Source organism: Thermobia domestica, chromosome 16 (genome assembly GCF_964235325.1).
Source record: "Thermobia domestica chromosome 16, izTheDome1.hap1.1, whole genome shotgun sequence".
NCBI classification, from domain to species: Eukaryota; Metazoa; Arthropoda; class Insecta; order Zygentoma; family Lepismatidae; genus Thermobia; species Thermobia domestica.
The window spans coordinates 159,769,351-159,794,347 of NC_137469.1; the positions used below are offsets into that span (position 1 = coordinate 159,769,351).

Here is a 24,997-nt window from a genome sequence, read left to right on the forward strand (position 1 = left end):
GTAGTAGTAGTAGTAGTAGTAGTAGTAGAAGAAGAAGAAGAAGAACCTTTATCAGACCTAAACGCGAATTCGCAAGTGCGATTTGGTCAAACATTAACAGAACAAATAATGACAAAATAGAAAATGTTCAAAAAAGTTTTATAAAATATGTATAGTTTCACTTAGATTTGTACCAATACTATTGTGACTACGAGAGATTATTAGAGAGAGGCTTTTAATCAAGACCTTTTATCGTAAAAAAAGAGAGCAACAAGCGTTAAGATTTTTAGACTCATTCTAGAAAATAAGTTATACAGTCAGTACTTTATAAATAATATATCATACAGAGTACCAACCCACAGAGTAAAGGAAGCAAATTTATTGTGTAAGAACGGTACAAAGAACTCTACATTAAGTACTTTACTTACTATGTATAATAACAGAAGATTTGGACTCTTAGAAATTAGACTTGTATTAGGTTTTTTGTACTTTTATAATGTTTTATCCCGTTATAACAATTCAGACATGATTCTATTTTATAAATAGTTATATTTTATCGTTAGACAATCTAATCCTTAAGATTAGGGCTATTTTAGTGGTTTTACTTTTTATATTTTACTTTATATGACTCAGTTTTAAACTATGAAAAATTATAATTATAGTCTTATATAACTTTGAATTTTAAGCCTTTAAATTGTATTATGCACAAATATTCAATTACCTTGTATAGTGCTGTACTTGGCTAACGCTGTTATTAGCACATAAAATATATTATTAAGTTAAATTAAATTAAATCTATTTACTTAGAGAAATATTTTTGCACTATAGACACATACCGTGTTTTACAAACTGAAAGTTGCATTTTTCTTTGTGTCTTCCTGGAAAGAGAATCAATCTAACATTTTGTTCTTATTGAGAATTAAAAACGTAAATAATTCCATCCAATTATTGCGCCGGAGACGAGTGATTTTTACGCACAACCATTTTGCATTTATTGTTTATACATTGATTATATTTTATTAGACATATTATATTAGATAAATGTTAAGTTGTATATACCGCTATTGTACTTTTTAGTTTAAGAGGTGTGGTGGCGAATACAAATTAATGATTATTAAATATTTAATGCAATAATAAAGTTGGAGAGAGGGATAATACCTCGAAAAAATTTCGCGTACGATATTTGTGTATTACAAAATATATTGAACGACCACCATTCGAGCATGCAATATTCCACTCTAGAAGAACACTTGTGAATCCCAATTGACTACTGAGGAGGGCTTCCAGATAATGGCAACGGAAATAATTGTCCGAAAATAAATTACTCACAAATAAGTAAGTAATTTTCTTAAGTGTTTTTGTAGTGATGTTGTCTTTCTTTTACAGGCTGTTTTTTCTGTACTGAAACAAGCGGCAACGACTTTGCTAGACGAGAGCAAGCCATTGGTGCCTGATATTCTCCAGTTACTAATGAAAAGCTACAAATTACGTCCGCATAGTGCTGCGTTGGATTTAGCTAGACAAGTAAGTTTCAGTAGAATCATTAACAGTAAATTATTTTTATTTCTACACACATTGTTTCTAAAGGAAGAATGTTTTCTAAAACAGGTTTTCTTATATTACAATGGAAACTGTCTCCTTAGTAGATAGAAAAATATTCTACATAGAGAGATAATATTCCCGAAGTTGAAGGCATTCGATCGTCATTTTATTCTAATGGGAAGAACCTGAATACTAAATGCGGTACATGCGAGGATTTTACATACAAACTAATCAGATCGAAAATATTAGAGTCTTCTTTAAATATGTGTATCAAGAGCTACTAATCCAGGTTGTATGGAGTATTAAGATGGAAGTAGAGTCCTGAGCGATTGCAGGAATGTTGTAGGTAGGGGACAATTATATTTCAAGTATTCATGAGGAGAGTGAGGAAAAAAGTACTGGAATAAAGAAAGCAGCAATTTTTTCAATTCAGAAACTTTCGTTACTGAAGCTTGAAAAATTCCACAATTATGAATGATGGAAATGTGATTTTTATCCCTGGAGAACTACTTAAGGGAGATAAAACCTGCTTAAGCACTGAGATCTTAACATGATAAACAATGAAATTCCTAAGGAAGAGAGCTCGTCTGTGATAACGCCTATATTTAAGAAATGGAGCAAAACAATTTGTAATAATTTGGAGGAATATTGCTGTTTCTAACCCGTTTCAGGATCCTGTCTAACATCCGTGAAGCACGATTAATCTTGTGCCACAATCGAAAATCGTCAATGTGACTTCATACGAAATAGCCAAACATTGGGCAAGATATTCTACATCAAAGAGATAGAGATACATTGGGAATACGATATTACAGTTTGTCAGTTATTCATAGAACTCAAGATAGCTGCCTTAAATCATTATAAACTAGAGCTCCTTTGTGGCTATATTGTTAGAATATGCACCTTTAGAATGGAAGAACCAGAGGGAGCTCATGTTGTTGGAACGCCATGTTAAACTGTAGGTCCACATCTCACACCACCTCATGCTAAAAGGGATGTTAAACTTCAATCCAGTCAAGTAATTGATTACAGATTTTGTCTTCTGCCCGAAGTCAGATTCTAGCTCAGCTACTGTAACATAGCTACGTGAGGCTTTTTGCCAATAGAGTAAAGTTAAGTTAGCTAGTATTTTCCCCTAATTAAAATACATACTAGAAACTGGAAATTAAAGAGAGTATAGAGAAAGGCAGAAAATTAGTTTTAGAAGCCTATGTAGATAGGAACTATGGAATTAGACAGGATCCTGAAACGGGTTAAAAGCAGCAATATTCCTCCAAATTATTACAAATTGTTTTGCTCTATTTCTTAAATATAGGCGTTATCACAGACGAGCGAGCTCTCTTCCTTAGGAATTTCGTTGTTTATCATGTTAAGATCTCAGTGCTTAAGGAGGTTTTATCTCCCTTAAGTAAATCTCCAGGGATAAAAATCACATTTCCATCATTCATAATTGTAGAATTTTTCAAGCTTCAGTAACGAAAGTTTCTGAATTGAAAAAAAATTACTGCTTTCTTTATTCCAGTACTTTTTCCCTCACTCTCCTCATGAATACTTAGCAGTTTATTGAAATATAATTGTCACCTACCTACAACATTCCGGCAATCGCTCAGGACTCTACTTTCATCTTAATACTCCATACAACCTGGATTATTAGCTCTTGATATACATATTTAAAGAAGACTCTAATATTTTCGATCTGATTAGTTTATATGTAAAATCCTCGCATGTACCGCATTTAGTATTCAGGTTCTTCCCATTAGAATAAAATGACGATCGAATGCCTTCAACTACAGGAATATTATCTCTCTATGTAGAATATTTTTCTACATAGAGACGTCATTTCATAAGTAGTCATTTGTACAGAATTTTCCTTGTATAAGAGACGTGACTTTACCCTGTAGTGTAAAGGAGGTAAATTCTTCATAGAAAGATTACGTTAAAGGAGTCTGTACAATATCGTTGGAAGAATTAAAAATTCTTGAGAAGATTGTAATGAACAAAAAGTGAGTATGTATGTTATTTATTAATCTATAGTACGTAATGTCTTTTTTTACTATTAACAGAGCAATGAGGAAAGAATACAATATTTTACTCAGAAAAAAACTTCAAGTTAAGTTTAAGAAGAAATGTTGAAATATGAAGTCAAAGATTTTAATTTTTTATGTATGTATGCATGTATTTATTTATTTTACTGGAAGGTTTAGCACTCTAGACTGATAGTTGACAACATTTTGTTGAGCTTTATACATGTAGTTTCTTCGTCTTAAAAATGGTTAATGATTTTCTTTCACAGTTCTTAATAATGTTTGGAAAAGAAGATTCCCATAGTGAAATATTACAGTCATTGTTAAGAGAAATATGTACAGTTACAATGGTTTCCTGTCATTGCAACATGTCGGAGTACACAGATATTTTGGAAGCCTTCTTTTTGTTGTTAGCACAAATCTTGAAGAAGAATTCCCACATGTTCAGCAATAATGCTGTAGATGTAACTGCCTTATTTCAATGTGGTAAGTGTTAATTTACAAACATTTGTTTTAAGGGGTTAAAGACTAGGCGTAGATAAGAGGCTAATATTAAAATTGATCTCGATAGCGATACATATAGCGTAGAAATAGTGATACAAAATAAAATTGGTTAAGGACATAAGGCAGTGGAGAACTTTCATGAACGCGTTACTGAACCTCCTATGTTAGTTAAAGGGGTTAAATGGAATCAGTTGGTTCGACGCAGAACAGATCATCCTGATCACGTAGTTTCCAGATGCTCTCCATTACAATAGGGGAATCCTGTATAGTATTTTCCATGCAAAATATAAAAGTTCTGCGATGTGCCAATTCGGGGTACTGTTATTAAAATAATAATAATAAATTTCGTACCAAGATTTTTCTCAAATCAGAGTTACAAATTGAAAGAAATACCTTGAAATCTTGTTTCGTCAAAAGCTATAACTCAAAATTACGTACAGATGCAAAAGTAAATGAAACATGGCGTGGTATTGAAAACGTTTAAACACATTTTTGGGGTGCATACAACGGCAAGACTATTTTTCTCATCTTCAATCAACAGTGGCAGCATGAATGATTCCCATCAGATGCTGATTCGTAGTTTTCTATCGACAACATTATACCTACTAAATTCAAAATAAACCCCTTGGAAGCCGTGTCAACTGAAAACGTTAAAGAAAGAAAGGGGGGAAAAAGAAAGAAAGAAAAAAAAACTCACGGAACATATAAACCGAACATACGTTTAATGTTGCTTGAAGCGCTAGTACACGTTATGCAAGTAAGATCTCGCTGCTGACGAAAGATGTAAAGACAAATGAGTCAGTTAAACAGTATAGAACTTGTATTATTTAACGCGTTTAACAGCAGTATAGCATAACAGCGTCAAACAGAAACATCCGTTGAAACAGTGCTAAATACTGATATAAGGTTTGGGAAAAAGTGTCACTGGCCTCACATAGGTTGTTTTTTCTTCTCTGATCAATGCAATAAAACTGAAATATCATCTGGTTTTTTACGTACAACTGAACAGATTCTTAAGATTTTTTGCATGAAGACAATCCTCAAACCTAGAAAATTTATATTACGACTTTGGACATACAATTATCATGTTGATGGTAATTAACAACGTAAGTATTTGTTTAATTTTAATGGAAAGGGGCTGCATGCTATCTGGAAGATGCAACAATGAATTTTTCTCTCTATCTATATATATATATATATATACACCGTAGTATATGTATATTTGAAATTGATTTTATATTGTGTCTTCAGTGCTTTCAAAACTTTGATTAGCTGTATGTATCAATTTTGTTATCCCGGTTTTTCATGTACAGTATCTCGTCTTGCATACACCTTTTGAGTCCAGGCTGATACAACGAAGTGGAGAACACTTTGATAAAGGCACTGTTACAGTAACAACGAGCTACAAGACGATGACGACATTATTATTATTATTATTATTATTATTATTATTATTATTATTATTATTATTATTATTATTATTATTATTATTATTATTATCAACTATAAATCTTGCTTCAGTGGAACTTATAGATAAGGGTGTGTGTGTTTTTTCCCCAGCAGTATCAATGTTACTATACTGTTTTATAAGCTTTGAGTTGGCATCGAAAGTGAATTTGCACCACTTTAAATAAGAGCAGAATGAAATTGTGTTAATTTGGAAAAAGCGTAAGTGTATATTATATAAATGGAAATTGTGTAGAATTCCTTATATAGAGCATATTGTTTTGAGACCGTAATGGTTAGTTTACTTTCTAATACTATACATATACAGAATTTCGTTTTATCTTTCTGGTAGCAATTGGTATCTGTATAAAATTAAGAAATACCTGGATGCTACTAACGGCAGTATTTGATGTGAAAGCCCTTGAGCCGTCGCTCGTTTCACTTGAGGAGATTTCATTGAACGAAACACTTGAATCAAATCTTTTCCCTATTTTCCTACTAGTTTATGTAGACTGTTGAATGCGCGAGGCACAGAGTTCATTTCTTTAACTTAAATTCTAGATTAGATTATTAAAGTTTAAGGTCCCGTTCAGCAGCGAGGCCATATGAGACAGTACCTACAATTTAACGTGGGTTTCGAACCACATGAGCTCCCACCGGAAATTTAATCCAGCCCCCTCGCGTCAAAGACGTTACGCTAACACTATAGTCACGAGAGAACTCTGAAATCTATGATGATGAAATGAAGAGAATTTCATTTTATTGTGTGAATTTCCATTTCACGTGTCATTCGAGCACTGCACGTAACCGTTGAGTGTGATATGAAGGCTTGTCCCAGCAAATCAGAAACGAGGTACGTTGCTGCTTTACATGAATGAAATCTTAATTGCATGGTGGTAACACGGGTTCAAAATACTGTGGTAATGAGCTGCTTTCGGATATGCATCTTCCTTTTCGATAAAGAACCTTAGCAGTATGACAGTCGTCAGTTGCGAATCGTAGAGAATAACGCGATTTACGGTCGCTGGTGAACATTTCTTTGCCCCTGTTGTTTTTCTTTGGATCTTTTGAAGCATCAGAAACCCCACATTTAGTGTTACGTTAGGGGAACAGCTGTCATATTAATTTGGCCCAACGTTTGGTATCAGCAGCATTTGGATTCTCGGTTGATTCCTTATAAGATATGCTGAAACCCTAGTATACTGTTTGTTTTACTATAGCTGTAATGAATGTTGAAAAGGACAGAAAGTGTAGCTCTCAAAAAAATCTCAAGTGTCGGAACCATTTGATTACTCTTAAGAAATTAGAACCATGTTACGTGTTAGCTAGTACATAACTGTTTCGAGCTGCTTATACTGATGTACACTCATGTCAAAATTATTGTCGCATGTCTATAAATATGTTGTTGTAGGAATATAATTTGATAACGAATTCGCCCGATACTTCTTATAATGTTAGTATTTGTATAATCGGCAAAGACATGTATGTGGCAAATTTCATGTCAAAAGAGCAGTAAATAAGAACAATAAAACAAAAAATAAAACTTTCTTCTCCATTTAGTAACATTTTGTTTTACTTATTCTAATTTTCGTATTTATAATTGTTTTCCTATGAAATTTACCACAAATATGTACATTTCCCGATTATACACATAGTATCAGTATTAAAAGTACCCTGCAAAATCATTATCAAATTATATTCTTACAAGAAGACAATTATAGATATGCGACAATCATTTTGGACATGAGTATACGTGCTGCATGCACGTACATTTCATAGTAATAGTCAAATTTGGCACTATAAGCATGAAAAACCTTCCACATATTTATTTTGCCAAACGTATTTTGTGACGGAATTATTATTTGTCCAAACATGTCAGAGCATATGTTATAATGCAGTGGAATTGAATTTTTCTTTAATGCTTACAATTAATATTTATTTCCTTTTAATGTAGCGTATTGACCGATTTTATAATATCTTCTTATTTTGAACTGAAATTTCAGTGTGTGTAGATAATCCTATATGTGTGTATAGTTCTGATCACGTAATAGCATTGTTGTTTTTCTGTTGTAGCTACAGTTACCTTAGCTTTACCAGAAACCGGAACTGTGAAAGCATCTTCATCATTCATTGTAACGTTCATAACTCAAAGTAGGGATATACCGTTATTGTTGGCAGTGGTTAACAACTCAGGGGAAGCATTAGTAGAAAGGATACTACGATGTATAGGTAAGTTTCACAAAAGGCTATCGTGTGTGTAAAAAACTAAAAATGTTGTGATTATAATTATTATTATTATTGAGACGTAGCTTGCTAAAGAATAAATCGTTCTCTCAAACCTTTAAAATAAGATCACTGAAAAAGATAGAGGAGGCTCGTCACATATATTTGTTAGATCGATTTCTTTCGGAGAAGTAAGTAAGTAAACTTTGAGTACAGAATATTACTTAGAGAAACAACAACGAAATATATTTTCATAACCTAAAATAAGATCAACATAATCACTTATAATAATTAATTCGTAACCAATTCGTTTTAAAATTATGAAAATAATACAAGAGTTGTTCAAGGTTGACCAAGACTTTCTTGGGTAAAATATTAATAAGTCAGTGTAGCGCCTCATTACTTCTGCAGGACAGACCAGGATCTCTTCCGAATAACCGTGATGCTTTCCATCGCATTTGGCGCATGCACAGCAATCTAAACAAATATGCCGTCCAGTAGTGTATCTGTTACTGTGGAACAACAGTGTGTAATGAAATTTCTTGTGAAGGAGAAAATGAAACCTGCAGAAATTTTACATAGACTGCAAGCACACTGTCGTAAACAAAAACTGTTACGGGCAAGTGTGTACGAATGGTGTCAGCAGTTCAGTGAAAAGCAGGAGATGGTAGTAAATGAATGGGATGAATACATTTACTCAGCTGCAATCACCCCGGTGAAAACGGTGCGTGATATAGAGCATAGAGCCAATATTAGTGTTGTCAGTATGGAAACAATCATTCACAATTATTTACTTTTCCGTAAGGTATGTGCAAGATTTGTGCTCCGACATTTCACTTTCGATCAGAAGGTGTACCAGGTTGATCTATAAACAGCACCCGAATCGGTTTCGAAACAATGGAGATGTATTTCTCGGGTCTACTATCATGAGTGCATTATTCCGGTCCTGAGACCGAAAGAAATAGCATGGAGTGGCGCATAACGGTTTTTCTCTACCCCCCAAAAGCAAAAGACATCCGTCTGCCAGTAAGATTTTGGGAATTATCTTCTGGAACATGAAAGGTATTATCCATGACGAATTTTAGAGAAGGGTGAAACAATTAATGTTCATTATTACTCAACATTCCTTCACGGAGCTATACGAGAGACCATTCAGAAGAAAGAACGTGGAATGTTGTCGAAACATGTCATTCTTCTCCATAGCAATGCCAGGCCACATACAGTCCATTTGATTCAAACAACACTGGCCAACATGCACTGGGAAGTTTTACCACACATTCCGTACATTACAGTTGAAGCACCCAGTGATTTTTATTTGTTTGAACATCTTAAAGAACATTTGGACAGATGGGAGCTGAAGAACGTGGTCCTGCAGTAGTTACGACACCTACCTATTTCTTTTTACGTCAGAAGCGTCAGGGAGCTTCTACAATGATGGTAACGGTGGCTGGATGTCCAGGGGAAATACTTTGAAAAATTAACATAGTGTGGTGCTTCTATGTATGTATATTTCCTTCTAAAAATAAAACGTCTTGGTGAACTGTGAATGACCTTTGTAATATAGCGAAGAATAACAATAACGAGAAATATTATTGAAATGGGTCAGTGTGGTGTGATATATCGTAGAAATCATACTTGTTTATACGAAGCTACGCTAGTATCATAATGCTTAGAGAGTTACAAATAGATTTGTCGTTTGACTGTGAGTGTTGTATTATGACCAGACGAGGAGTGAAGAAAATTACGGTATTAAAGGTAGTCAGCTACTTTTTTTTTTTTTTTTTTTTTTTTTCATCTTTTAAAGATATTGTACGAACCGAAGGACAATATAATATATATGCGTAATTTTGTAGTAAATGCAAGTACTATTCTATAAAGTAAACAGTGTTTTTGAAGCGGTCTTCATTTTTGCTGAGTTCGTCATTTAAGTCTGTTCCCTCATAATTAATTTGAAGGTGTACTGTTTGAGAACTAAGACCATATCGACAATGTTGTTTCAAGTAATATTTTTCTACCTTTGTAGAATCTAAATAGTATGTGAGAATCGTACAGTTTGTTATATTAACTTTATTTGCGCTTCTATATTCATTTAATTAGAAAGACAGAAGGAAATTAACATACGTTAAGGCGGATAATTTTCTGAGTAATATGTGTTATTAAATAGTTAGTGTCTATTATTCTTATGCATATTTGTGACAAAAGCTACTAACTTTTAACAATAATCGTGTTCATATTATTTATGTCAATTATTTCATATGAATTTAAAAAGAAGTAAGAAAAGAACAACAAATCAACAAATTTAAAGGGAGAGAAATCTGGGGACTTTACTTTATCTGTTCAACATCATCAACAGCATGTTCGTTGCTTTAAAAGAAATATCAATATTTAATTATTCTGTACAAAACATACATTGATCGATCACTGAATTGTAACCGCCTTACCTAATATTTTCGGAAAGACTTAATTTATTCTTTAGAATCGAGTGATTATTTCGCAATGATACTACATTCAGTCTTTTCTTTTTTAATTTACGTTATGTTAATTTAATTTACAATTGTTCCTGACGATCGATTTTTAGTTACTCCACTAACTTCCTCAATAGTACATTAACACATCGAATTCTTACTATGAATGCATTTATGCCATTGTTGTTCGTTTCTTTTAAAAGTAAAAGATAAATAAATGAAAAGCAATAAACATTATTGTTGTAGAAAGATACCTACTAAATGCAATGCATTTCTGTGCTCCTGGAGAAACCTACTAGAGCAACTAGCGAAACGATCGTTGGAAACTACCATAAATTACAATAAGCACGACGTAAATTTAAATAACAGTAATTTGAAAATGAATTTGTTTGTCCTTTATTTAGGTGGAGAGTCTCCTCGTTCTGTGATGGAGCACATGGCAGATATTCTACTTGCACTTAATAAGAAGTACTTCGACAACCTTTGTCGGTGGTTGAATAAATTGCTTAGTCAAGACGGATTTCCTTCACAAAGGATAACGAAAGAGCAGAGAGAACATTTCAAGAAAATGGTGCTGAAGTAAGTATAATTTTTCTTTAGATTCAGGGAAACATAAAATATATTGTGTATTTATCAATAATTTTTCGCTTAGTCGTACACTTTTTTAAAGTCGAAGTTCTCTTGTGTAAATAACAACCATAGAAATTACTGTTTGATTCTCGCATTGTAATTGAAACGCATAGAATTCGAAACTCGATTTTTTCAAAGTAAATATCAATAGAACGCTAACTGGAACTTGTGTTATAAGACGGCAGCTTTCTATTAGCTCATTATATTAAATAGTTAATCAGTTTGAGTGTACATTCTGATGGGTATATTTGTCCTCTTATTCTCACATGGTTTTGTATATGTGTTTTCATCTTTCCAGGGAGCGAGCAAATAAACGAAAATTACAAGAAACCGTTAGAGAATTCACATTAATGTGTCGAGGCTTAATAGGTACGGAATATGGATCTCAAGTTACCTCGCTGTTTTGAATGTAAGTAATAAGAGAACATTATTGGCTAGGTATTTTTGTATGTAGACTAAATGTTAGAGCAATGAACAGAAGAATCTAGTCTGTCTAATATAGAAAATTGAAAGTCGCCAAGTTTCTAACTTCGTACTTCTTGAACCACCTAATCAAAATCGATCTAATTTTCAACATTGATGAGGTTCGAGCGTGGGATGTTTTTTATCTTTCCACTTTGACGGTTGAACTTAGGGGAGAGGGCGGAGGGATATATATATATAACTTAATAACTCTTGAACCACGAGACAGATCTCGATCAAATTTTCAACAAAGATCACGTTCGCGCCTGGGATGCTTTTTATCATTTTACTGTGACTTTGCAACTTAGGGGAGAGGAGGGGATATATATATATATATATATATATATATAATAAAAATGAAAGTGACTGTGTTTGTGAGAAATTAATAACTCTTGAAATCACCCGACCGAACTCGATCAAATTTTAAATATAGATGAGGTTCTGACCTGGGGTGGTTTTTATCATTTCGCTTTGACGGTGCAGCTTAGGGAAGGGAAGGAGTTATTTAAAAATGATCGATATTTGTGTCGAATTCATAGTTTCCACGGTCGCCAAGATAAACAGTGACACTTCCGATGCTGTTTAAATCGCGATTCACTCCCGCATTTTGAGGAAGGGGGATATATATATATATGATCGAAAAGGTCTTATACTATATTTTTCTGGTCGCTGAGAGGAACAGTAACACTTCCTATGCCGTTTAAATCCAAACTCAGCCTCCATTCCCTTTTATGTCCGAAATGAAATGTATTCTCACAGTGCGAAGAACGGGTATTCTGCTAATGGAAAATAAAAATGAACATTCCTCGATGTTGTGACAGAGGCATCATTTATATGACAGTGAGACGTAAGCAACTTTTTATTACTTAAACAAGAGAATTGATTAAAAATATTTTGTCTGATATCAACTAGAGCCTTTCGTTGATGAAAATAATATATATATACAATAATAATGATAATAAAGGTAAAAGTGTTTCGTCTGGTCACACATCCATCTAAGAGTCTGAGCGGAGTCATTTTTTCGGTTTTAGTTCTTAATCTCTTGATCATATGAGCGACGATATACAAAACTTTTGCAATACAACCTTATTTCTTATACTTTTTCAAAGTATTTTCCACCACACATTACACATTTTACCAGTCGTCGAAGAAACTCTGCAATCTTTCGGCAAAGATCTGGGCACACTCATCGTCCCAAGCCCTTAGTAGGGCGTTATCACTTGTAAAACGCCTTCCTTTCAGTCTGTTCTTCACATGGGGGAACAGCGCGAAGTCACAGGGAGCGAGATCTGGACTATATGGAAGGTGCTCTAATACTTTTAGTCTAGTGCTGGTCAAATACTTTGAGCAAACTTTTGAACGGTGCACTGGAGCGTGGGCATGGTGAACAAACCATTTGTTCATCGTTGAGTTTGGGCGCAACTGTTTGAGAACTGTAAAAACATTAGGCAGACATTCCTCGATATACCATTTTCTTGCGACAGTCTTCTGTGTTTCTAAGACAAAAAAATACCGTCACGATTCTCTTCTTCACTGATGTGGACTTTCGAACAGCCACACTTTGTTTTGAGCCTTGGTCGGGACGTCATAGTAATAGAGCCAAGTTTCGTCACCTGTCACAATACTATTCACAGAGGAAGATTTTCCATTTTTAAATTTTTTCAACATTTCACGGGACTATGAAACACGGTGTGCCATCTGCTAGTCGGTCAAGTCATCATGTACCCAAAGGGTACAAAGCTTTCTAACTCGAAGGTAATTGCGGAGAATAGCACGAACTGCTGGTGCGTTAATGCCCAAGCATACCTCTATTTGATGGTATTTAATCCGTCTATCTGTTTCAAGCATTTTCCTTACTGCAGCAATGTTTTTGTTCAGCCACAGATAAAGATAGTCGACCTGACCTTGGAGCGTCCTCAAGGCTGAAATTTCCTTTTCGAAGCTCTCGGTACCATCTAAATATCGTTGTACGATGAAGATAATCCTTTCCAAGCACAGGAGTCATTTCCTGTAAACACTGATCAACACTTAAACCACGTGTAAAATTACTCGATATTCAGTTTTTGACATAATATCACCTCTTTCACTAACACTAAATCAACTAACACTGGGACAACGACTAGAGCTTCTACAGTGCAGGTTTGGACGTGTCTAAACACTTGCTAAGTTGCAAATTTCTGTGATTATCCGTTCTGTTCTATTGCAAAATTTTTCTTGTGCCTTTTGTAAGCGTATCGTGTAACTGAAATAAATGTTCTCATGTCTGTCACCAACATACTTTGTGAAGTATTAATACGATTCAAGCTGTCTCTGAAAGGAAAAACTGTATAGTTTAAGAATAGAAATAAATCAAGAAAGAAGATAGGAAGAAAAAGTTCAGAATGTTTTTGGAGAGTAAAATCTATCTACTTTAATGATACATTAGTAAAATTATTTAAAATACCTCTGCGTACAAAATCTAGCTGGTTTAAGTATAAACTAATAAGAAACGGAGATCTTTTCTTATACAAAGGAAGGGTCCAAGAGTGTTACCAGAATAGACTAATTTGATGGTGCTATCTAACTGATGAAATTTAGTAACGATTGAGGCTTCTAGAAAGGAAAAGCTACCTAGTTTAATAATAAATTAAAACAAACATAAAGGTTCTTTAAGAAGAGTAGGAAAAAAAAGCTCAAAAGAAATGCCCTGGAATTGAAATTTAGATTAATTTAAACTGATTCTTCATTGCTTAACTATGTGGTTCATGTTAGCTTGTAACTTCAAAAATGAAATAGAGTTAAGAATCTCTGAATAAACCAAGTTTTAATTAAAAATAATAATTGCGTAACAGTTTCGCCAACTAACTAAACTTCTTGGCTTCTTCAGGCACAGTACAGTACAGTAGAGAGTTGCCTCGTGATATAACAAAATCTTTGAAACTGGTTCTGAATGCTAATTGACCGATCACAATTCTGTCAACCAATCAAAATTGCAATTCACAAAGAAGCAACTAAAAACATAAGTTTATTTCCTCCCCTGGCCCAGTAGTGTCTACCGTTTTAGACACTACTGGACCTAAACAAGCTACAAACTAAGTTTTTTTCAATAACCTGTCCTACTGATCATCAATTTTCAGACTTCGGTTCTAATTCATGACAGAGCCTTGTCAATAGTAAAGACATGACAGAGCCTTGTTTTTCAATAAATCTGACTTCTTCCATTTTTTTTTATCAACGTCCTTTGTTCTCGGTCTAACACTTCAACTTCGCACCAATTAATGTTATATACTGTGTCCCTCACATGCTTGTAAATGGCATTTTTTTTAACCTTACATCATCTTTGTATTATTATACTCGTTCTTTCAGATCTTTCCCGTTTCACTAATATAAGAGCAGTCACAATCACTACACTTGATTCTGTAAATAACTTCTTCCCTTTCCATCAGCTACTCTTGGTTATCCTTCGTCGTCTACTTCTTCATACGTATCACATCCAGCAGCCTCCTACTTCCGTTTCTGTATGCTAAAACGTCCCCTATTCTTTTAAGTGCTCTCTATACTATTTCCGTGTCTTCCATATTCTCTATTCCCCACCAAGACCTCCTTCAATTTCCTCTATATTCTCTTCCTCTACCTTTTTGCTGTTTTGTTCTTTTCTTCTTCCTTCAGTTTCAAACTTCCTTCTATAAAAGTGGAAAAAAGTGTATACTCTACCAGGGAAGCAAACGGATTTATGCTTTTAATTGGTCCTTTGTGAATTCTAGTTCTGATTGGCTGAGAGCATTGTAATAAGGCAATCAACGTCCAGAACCAGTTTCAGGGATTTTGTTATAAGAAGAGGCAAATTTTCTATTGTATTGTACTGTGTCTGATGGAGCCAAGAAGTTTAATTAGTTCGCGAAACTGTTACACAACTATTATTTTTAATTTAAAAGTTGCTTTGTTCAGAGATTCTTATTATTTTTTCTTTTTATTTCTCTCATTCTTTAATCAAATTGAATTGGTACGATTATGGTACCTAGATCAAAAGAAATTTTGTCAGCACTGTATATACAGCGTGTTAATGAAGTATACAGACATACTTTAAGACATGATTCCTTACATCTAAATATAAAAAAAATTAATGTGGCAGGGGGAAAATGCACAACTTCGGTGCTAGGGCCGTCCGAAGTGTGAAAAAAGTACATCGCAGCACGCGTTATTCCGAGCTTGAGGAAGTACGGAGCCGGCGTTCCTAACATTCCCGACTTCCTGCCGACGCATTCCATGTTCACCGCTGCCAAGGCTTACGTTTTGCCTTTAAGTCCTTGTACATCTGGGAATTCTGTTGATATCATATGTGGGAGTAATGCCCTGTCAGGAACCCCGTGCACCATTGCACATTATTGCAATGTGTATTTTTGGATAGCGTATGTGTAATTTCATTTGTGGCGATATGGACCGCCATTTCACAGTTCTTCATGTTTGAAATAACGTGTTGCAATTTATTTTTTCAAGCACCGCTTTTGGGCAGCCCTAGCTTTGAAACGCTGCACTTTTCCCCATAGATCTATATAATTTTGTTTCCTATTATAATATTAGGAGGCACATCTTAAAGTTTGTAGATAATATTTTAATTTCGTTCACATGTTTCTATGACGTTTTTTTACTTTCTTCGAAATTGAAGTATTAATTTCATAAGTGTACATACAAGTTCCCTTAAATATTGTGCATAGTGATTACATTCAACTTTACGTATAAAGTTTACCTATCTGAATGCAGCAGCTGGATTCCAGTAGCATGAAAGAAGTTAACACATTGCTTAAGTTTAGTAATAATAGATTCTTTATATATATATATATTGACTTTTTTATATTAATGACTACTGTGTGCTGTATACAAAAACTACGATTTAATTCGCAATTTTCTTTCATTTTTTTAAACTAATATTTTGCCTTCAATCAACCAATCAGTCAATCAAACAAGTTTAATTATTAATAGCAATTTCTTATTCCTTTGAAACACAACGGCAAGACTTGGCGTATTATCAAAAGATATGAAAGGTTTGTGCACATGGAAAATAATACACTAACAAAAATTAAAAGAATAAAAATGTATAACTGTTGATTATCATTTTATATTCATATTTCTAGGTGTATATACCTTTTCGTGAAAGGCAACTCGGCATTGTGATGGACAGAGAAACCAAGTGACTTGATGTCTCAAGATATGTAACAACTAAAAGCTGTTCATCTGAATCTATTATTTTTGGCTGTGTAATAAGTGTATTTGCTAAAAACGGTTTGTTCCTAAGGTAATGACTTCAGAATGTGTAAGGTAATAACCTGCTCACATACATGTTGTGATAAATCTGTCCAATGAGACGAGAAGAGAGAGAGAAAGAGAGAAATTAAATCTGAATTTACGGTAAAACAAAATAAGTTACTCAATCTTTTATTGCCAATAACGTTTTATTTTTATTATTTGATATCTATGTACTCATAAGTACTGCCTAGATAAATACTTTGAAGTATGGAGCTATACATACAATCCAGTGGTTGTTTCTGTGCCTGTATACTGTATAGACATGTTTAGAAGTAGATTTCTTCTTATAAAGTTTTTCCATTTACTTCTCTCAATCTAAGTAAAGAAATCTGAATACAGGTGAGTTAGCAACTAACTCTTTTATCTTCAGAAAACTAAAGCTGAAATTTAAATGGATAAGGAAAGAAAGATTCATACACTCCTGCTACATTCTGAACTTAAAAACGATATTAGGCTTGTGGATGACTTCCTCTTACAAAATGTCTTTTTTGAATAAATTTACAACTGTAGTATTGTTTTGTATCCTGAGTTTATCATTATAGGAGAAGATATGTTGAATTTAAAGAAAATGGAAAAAGTTTCTCCCAGTAATTTCGATGCATTATTCGGTCTTCATTACCAAAGATAAAGAGTATGGAAGTTAATCTCAAAGATGTAAGTGAGAATAATATGAAAGATGAATACAAATAGTTTAAAAATTATAAATAAAGTATAGTACAAAGATGAAAAGAAATATACGTTTATGGCAGAAAGAAGAAAGTGTTTTCTTGTCATTTTATTCTCGATAATGATTCTCTCGTAATTCTGTATAAATTATTGGAACAGCTTGTAACTTGTTTTAACGAAACTTGTAAGAATTATGTTTAATCGTAAATTGCTTATCCTTGAAATTACATGAAATTCTTGAAATTGCTGATAAGAGGATATCTATCCGAGGAAATCCACTTTGGAACTGACTTTATTAGACAATATATTGTTAATTATTTTGTATAGATCTTTCGAAGTAACAGTACTTCCAGTATTTCTTTGAATCAAATTGAGAAGGTGAACTCAACAGCGGTCTAACCCACATTTTTTAGAAATGGAGAAAATTCAAGTTCAACACATGTGCTTTTCGTACAATATACCAAAAGTAACCACAAGTAGTTGAATGTGTCATACATTGTACATATATATATGTATTGTACAAAAAAAACACATGTGTTTAAGTTTAACTTGATTTTTCTCCATTTTTAAAAATGTGAGTTAGACCACTGTTGCGCTCAGCCCCTCAATTGTGGTTGTAGATCAGGATTACAGAATAAGAAGTTAAATGACAATTTGCATTTTGAGAATGTTATATAATTTTAAATGAAAATAAAGTCCTTACCTTAATGCGTCGTTACCTTAATCTATTCCGAAACTGTTTCAATGAACACTATTATTATTATTAATCGGCGGATCTTCGTATTCCTAGTATTCATACTCATATATTGCATGTTGGTCTCATCATTTCACCCATACTCTGTTGATTATAAGTATTGTTCCACTAAAGTATAGGCATGTGTAAATGGAGTAATTACTTATATCCTTCTCGTTGACATTTGGTCTTCTCATTTGAATTGCAAATTTTTGCAACTGTTATTCCAGGTTAGTAGACTTGCTCACTGCATATTAATATATTAAACGCTAAAATTGAGGAAGAAAATAATAAATATGGTCAAAGTGTTGTTTACACTTTTACTTCTGTAGCCACCACTGATCTGTAGATTGGATGCGAGGTCATGTGTTCAAAAGTTAATTTTTGGGGAAAAATCCATTTTTCGTAATTTGGCTGTAGAGTATTTCATATACAGGGTGTTTCAAAACAACACTGATAACGTTTGGAAGGTGATTCCTGTCACCAAGATCAGACAAAAAGTATAGACCAAACTGGTTGCACAAATACTTCCTTTCGGAGTTATAGGCCGCCGAAAACATGTAAAAATGAAATTTAAATGTCCATAGCTCCAAAACTATGAGACCTACCGCAGTCGGGTCAAGACTTCACTTAGAAAATATTATGTGCGCTATCTAAAAATACTATAAAAACTGTTGGGGAAGTACCGCAGGATTCTGAAACTTGAATATTTGGATAGAGCACATACTATTTCCTAAATAAAATCTTGACCCGACTACGGTAGGCCCATAGTATTGGACCTATGGACTTTTAAAATTCTTTTTGTTTGTTTGTTTTTGGCAGCCTATAACTCCGAAAGGAAGCATTTGTGCACCCAGGTTCGTATATACTTTTCGTCTTACCTTGATGTCAGAAATCACCTCCCAAACAATGTCGGTGTTGTTTTAAAACACCCTGTATGTACTCTAAATACTTTATAAATAATAAGTATTTCGGTATACTTTAAATTTGTTGTTCCTTATTATAGAATCTACTTCTTTCTTTCATAAAATGTTAATTTAGCGTGATTAAATTATTGTAGGTACTGGAAGCAAGAAGATTGACCAATTGATAATAGTGGTACTGTTTATGGAAGCAGTTTGGGTATAGATTAACGTAAATGGCGCATGAAAATATGCATAAGTACTTCATTTTCATTATAAACATCATGTTAAGTTCATTCAAGTTATCGTTGAATTTTTAAGTTGAGTATAACACGAAACACACAAATTAAGTTCAAAATGTATTATTATTATTATTTATTTTTAAAATACAATGTTTTTCATAGACTTGTAAGTATCGCTGGTATGTAATACTAATAAAGAATAAGTTATGACAATTAGTTACTCCTCGCAGAATTGATTTATAAACAGATACTTTACTTGTGGCTAATAGCTCTTGTAAAGCATTTACGATTAATTGACCAGTATGCATATTTAGGGATTTTAATACTTCAAAATTTCTCGTATCACTGAGATATTAGTATGAGTAAAACAAAAACGAGCAAGCAGAATAGAACTTCTTGGGTGGAATTTCTCATCAATTCCTCTACATAACTTTATAAATATCTAAACAGTTCTAATTGATTTCTGCTGTACTTTTTATGCTTATTTAATGTCAGTAACTTTTATTTCTGCCAGGTCTTGACATTGCTTTTTCAGGTGATTTTTGAGTAGTATAGTAGATTTTCCAAATTTTGCTTTTTTGTTTCAAACTAATGTACAACATATGTGTAACACAAGAGAACAAACACTATCTTTATCTATTCGTGTTTAAACACTTTTTCTTAAGTTCTCTGAATGGAGTACTTTTAAGCAGTTTTCACCTACTTCTGTAGCTTCAGACAGGGTTGTTTAGTAGGGATAAAATGATTGAAAGATCTTTGTAAGGATAAAATAGTCCAAAGATAAGAAAATTTATCTTCGGAATTGACTGAAAAATATATAAATAATTATAAAGGCTAAATCTTGAACTAGTTTTGCTCATTAGTGAGCCTGATGGAAACTACAGAAATAGCTGAAAATTAACTTCGAAATAACCTCCGTAGAGAACTTGAACGAAAAGATTTTTGCTGTAATAGAGAATTAAGGGAAAAACAGAACAAAAAAAAAATGCATTTAGGTTAGGCTTAAATGCTGTTGCATTACATAATATTTTAAAGTGTTTCTATTTAAATGATGAAATCAAAAAGCTAATCGGTAATGTCTTCTTTGACATTAGAGATATCACGGAAAACGAAAGGAGAATGTAAAGTATTCAAAATAGTATCATGTTATCTGTTATGCTATATTTGTATTATGTGGCATTATTTTTGGTTCTTATGCAGCGTAATATCCAGAGTATTATGGAATCAAATTTTATTCTGTATGTATTAAAATTCTCTCTCTCTCTCTCTCTCTCTCTCTCTCTCTCTCTCTCTCTCTCTCTCTCGGTCTCTATTTTAGCCGTTCGTCTATTAATTTTTACAACATTGACATAGATCTGTATGTATATCAAATAATCAAACCTAATAATGGAATTCAAACCCACAGAGATGGGAGCAGACTGTATTTGAAACTAATATGCAAAGCTGCTGTTGTATATGTAGTAGTATATGTAGTGTTAAGATGTAAAATCATTTTATTTTCTCTAAGAATTAAAGATTTTCTTCATGTAAGATTGAAAAATACTTCTTATTTGCTTCAAATAAAAGAATTCAACTCAGAAATTAATGTCGTTTACGGAGGTGATAATTTAACAAGATATAACAGATAAGGGGAAATCAGTGTTTGTCGGTTATTGTGTGGTTGTAATTAGGTGTGCCAACTCTTCGGTAACGAAGTAGGAAAGGTAAACATAGCCTCGTAATGTTTGATAATCATAGATTGGTTACATGCGAACGAATAGTGTGATAATTAAAACTGGAAATAAAACAAATATAAAAGGACCGGAAACCAATATAATTATCGGAAGTCTTCAAACGTGTTTTGCAAAATTAGTTCTTTTGTCGCCTTTCATAATCACTTATCTTTAATTTCAAGCAATGCTTTGCGTGTATCTAGCGTTCTGAATTGGCCAGCATACGCGAAGAACATTTGATAAATTTCTGGCTCAGATATATAAACATGATTCGACTGGCAACTGGATACCGCTTTGTTCAACGTATTGGCCTGTGTGTTGGTAGAGGTGTACAACATTCCTCTTCTATTCATGCTGGAGTACAATTTATGATATGTATATCCCTATTGATAACTGTCGTGAAAGAGAACGAACATAGAAATAAATTGAGCTACAAAGAAATGACTATAAAGATATTCCATTTTCTTTCACACTCACTCTCAGTAATCGACGATTACATTTAGAGTACACCTAACCTGTCAAATCTTGTTTTTATGCTTTAGTTTTTTTTTTCTTTTTTATATATATATACACAAATGGTTAAAATCATAGATTTTATTTTTTCCTTTCTTACATCATTTGTCAGGGTTTGGGAGCTTTCCATTCCACAGCCATGATTCCATGCCACTCCCCGGAGAATGATAGTAATGGTGACTATGGCAATTTTGAACTCACCTTGTCCGTGGTTTTTGCAATGGAACTTCCTATTCCTTACGTTTTCCCCGCAGGAAATGTTAGAACACGGATCTGTTGTTAGAGTGCACATCAGTGGTCGGTTATTAATGCTTAATAACACGAGCAGTCACCTTATCTTGCTAGACGCATACTTTACGTACTTTACAAACCATACTGCTGCCGAAAAAAAAAAAAAAAAGTTATCAACTAAGTAAAGGAATTATGTCAAAATGATTAAAACTCTATGTACAAAATAACTGGCTTGTACATCTTTCTGTTTTACTTGGCTAATATTATACAAATAAAATCAATATGCGCAGCTTCGTCAATTCTGAAAAATGCGTTCTACTTAATTAAGTAGTCTCAGATGATGGCTAGCTAACGCTCAAATGTCGTTTGCTAGTGAAGGGCTGTTTCTATAACGTGATATCATATTGAATATTATTGTCATAATCATTATTGATTTTCCCGTGTGCCTTACAGATCATTTCTTATAGCTATGTGGTTAGCGCAGGAGACGGGTTCCTTTCCCTGTGGGAGCTTACGTGGTTTGGATTCCACATTTAGACTCGATACTGTTAGGAACGTTAGACTTCAAACCAACAGGCAACGTACTTACCGTACAAACATGAGACGTTTAAGTACAACAAAGAAATAATTAATCAAAATGATAATATTTCCAAATAGACTGATTTTGTCACGTAGATGAATTGAAAATCAATCCTACTCAAGGCATCTTATGATATTCTGAAACCAAATTTTATGTAAGCATTTTATATAATTCAGTTATGTCTCTGCGGATTTTATCCATACCCTTCTATCTTGGGTTATTGACAAGAATTATGTTAATGTAGTTGTACATTAACATAAACCATTTATTTACTCTTCATTACAGATATTACAAGTACTTAATCGGAGATCTAGAGAACTTTATTTTGGACCAAGAAAGTCATGTAAACATACTTTTAATATCAAAATTGAAAGTTTGTTATGCATTTATATTATTTCTATTTTGAGAATAATAGTGTATTTCTGACTGCAACTTTAATGTTATGGAAACAGAACAGAACAAATGATAAGTTGAGTTGCTTACAAAGGAACAAGACAATATCATTTTTAAATCCATCAAAAAAGTCGGACCCAGATCGAATCTAGATTAGAAGTATTCTATGCTGTAAAGTCAACTCAATATTAGTTGTGGAATTATTTGCATGATAGCGAAGCTAACAGTTGAATAAAGAAATCATAAAAAGGCAGCATCTCCATTTTATGCCGTTAAACTTACTTTTTAAAGGGGAAATCTTGTGTTGGAAATGTTTCGTTTCTCGAATTGGAATAGAAGAGGGGATGGAATTTTAAGTAAGCATATGAAAACAAAGAATACAAAAGTTCAACGTAGCACAGAGTTGTTTTCGTATTCAGTATTTGTATTATGGCAAAACAAGGAAAGTGATTCGAACTTTATGTGATCTTAAATCTTAAATCTTAAATTGCGGTCGTAAACGTCCTTGAAGATTGTCAGTAAGATTTTTCATAGTTTATTAATCTTTGGTGAATGCTAAATGTAGGTTCATGTAATTTAGTTGATCTCTATTTAGAATAAAACAAAAATACACATTATATCTTCTTCGTAGAACCCCTTCTTACTAATTTAATCTTCTTTTCTTAGCCTTAATTTTTACCCGTAGTGAGAAGCGTAAAATGCAATAGAAATTAATTGAGGAAACATCTTGTGTTTCTAGAATTGTTCTAGGTTTATAACAATTTAAATTTTGCTATCTTTTGAAAAAGTTCTCTGTGTTAATAATGGATACTATATATAGGAAGGAAGATGTAAGTTTGAAAAATTCTCATTTTTGTGATCAGAAAAAATCGTAAGCTCTTTTAAATTCTATTAAGCAAATTGTAAGGGTTTTCTCCTGTTTTCATAAACATTTTTTATATGCATCTTGAAACTGAAGCTGAATATTTTAAGTATTTTGAGAAAATTACAAGTAAGTATTTTAGGAAATTATAGAAGTCTTTTGTATTTTGGTAAAACTAGAGAACTCTCTGTGGATGATACAAAATGGAATTTCCTTATTACTCAAGAAATTTATCTAGCCTCTTAATATACACTCACTTAGCTTTCTACTGCATATTAGTCTCTTACAAATCAAGTTGAGTAAGATATAGTTTCTCGTAAAGAGTAGTAGTTACAATGCATATTAGTTCAACTGTTGCCATCTCTGAATGGGACCTATTATATTGAAACTAAGATTTCTTCTCCGTCAGTTCCAGAAGCTAACAAGCGATGATCTGTGATAAATAAGTGTTATATTTGTCCTTCCTTCTCTGCTTCTTCAAGTATTGATGGCATATCAATGGAAATTTTGAATGGTTTTTCATGTGCATGTGTCCGTATGGTTACAGGAATTGTGTGGTCTTGCACAAAGATGTGAAAGTACTTCTATCAAATCACATGTCCCTTTCCTTGTTAAAATTGCGTGCACTTGTTAAGGAAAAGAAGCACTTCCACATCGATATGTTTGTGATTTCCGTTTGTTGGAGAAAGAAACTTGAATATTATTACGAATCAAAGAAATTTATATTCTCCTTAAATAGCTAAATATACATATGTAATAATTTTAGTTTCCAGTAAGTAGTGTTGTTTTCATAATTCTGTTTGAAAACATCAATTTATTAATGTAGGTACTTGACTTAAAAGATATATTATCGACTCTATATGAGAGAGACTTAAGTACATGTAAAAGATTACCATTTTGCTGTACATTATTTAGTGCTATTAATCTGCAAAAAGAAGTTACTTCCGCCCCTTAAAATTTGCGCACAAATTCTTGTTGTATTGTTTAGTAATATAACATTGTGATAACTTTTCTTTATATATTGTACATATCTTTTTATCCCTTCTGTCACTCCTGAATGTTACCTAGTATTGATTTTTATTAATGGAAGATTGTTTACGAAATTCATTCTTTATTTTCTGTCAACGGATTGCGTGAATACGTTGTATGTGTGTATATACACACGAAGGTTGATATGTGTATATATGTATGTGCGAATGTGTAAGTACTTGTGGTATCCTTATTTGTATGTACTGTAGATAACAAATGTATTTGCGCTTTATATTGAAAAATAAATATCCTGTTAAATCGTAATAGTATTTCTTTGTTTATCTAGTGATCATGAAGTCCCTGTAGAACAATCGGAAACATTCAAAACGTGACCCATTGAACTCCATACCCTTCTACACTTCGTATTAAAGCAGAAAGACAAATAGTATTTTTTTAAAAATAACTAATTTTGAGTCTCTCTCGTTAGATGTTCCTTGTTTCAAAATTTGATGCTGTATACGAAAGATTCGACATCCACCTAAAGCAAAGTCTAATTAATATACACTTGGCATCCGTGAAATGTGGTGCTCCTTTCAAAATAGTGGAAGGAAATGTTAACCTTCAGACGTTTGATTT

General features: G+C 33.0%; 1 protein-coding gene across 2 annotated transcripts in view; it reads left to right on the forward strand.

Annotated features, from left to right (window-relative positions):
- The window catches only part of cdm (importin-13-like protein cdm), a 78,895-nt gene extending 54,210 nt beyond the window's left edge, over positions 1 to 24,685 (forward strand). For both annotated transcript variants that reach the window (XM_081743237.1, XM_081743236.1), the window contains exons 13-18: positions 1,366 to 1,503; positions 3,815 to 4,031; positions 7,569 to 7,724; positions 10,588 to 10,762; positions 11,112 to 11,222; positions 16,387 to 24,685. In XM_081743237.1, the coding sequence (XP_081599363.1) occupies positions 1,366 to 1,503; positions 3,815 to 4,031; positions 7,569 to 7,724; positions 10,588 to 10,762; positions 11,112 to 11,220 (795 nt within the window). In that variant the 3' untranslated portion in view covers positions 11,221 to 11,222; positions 16,387 to 24,685. The remainder of the gene's footprint in view (positions 1 to 1,365; positions 1,504 to 3,814; positions 4,032 to 7,568; positions 7,725 to 10,587; positions 10,763 to 11,111; positions 11,223 to 16,386) is intronic.
- The last annotated feature ends 312 nt before the right edge of the window (positions 24,686 to 24,997 follow it).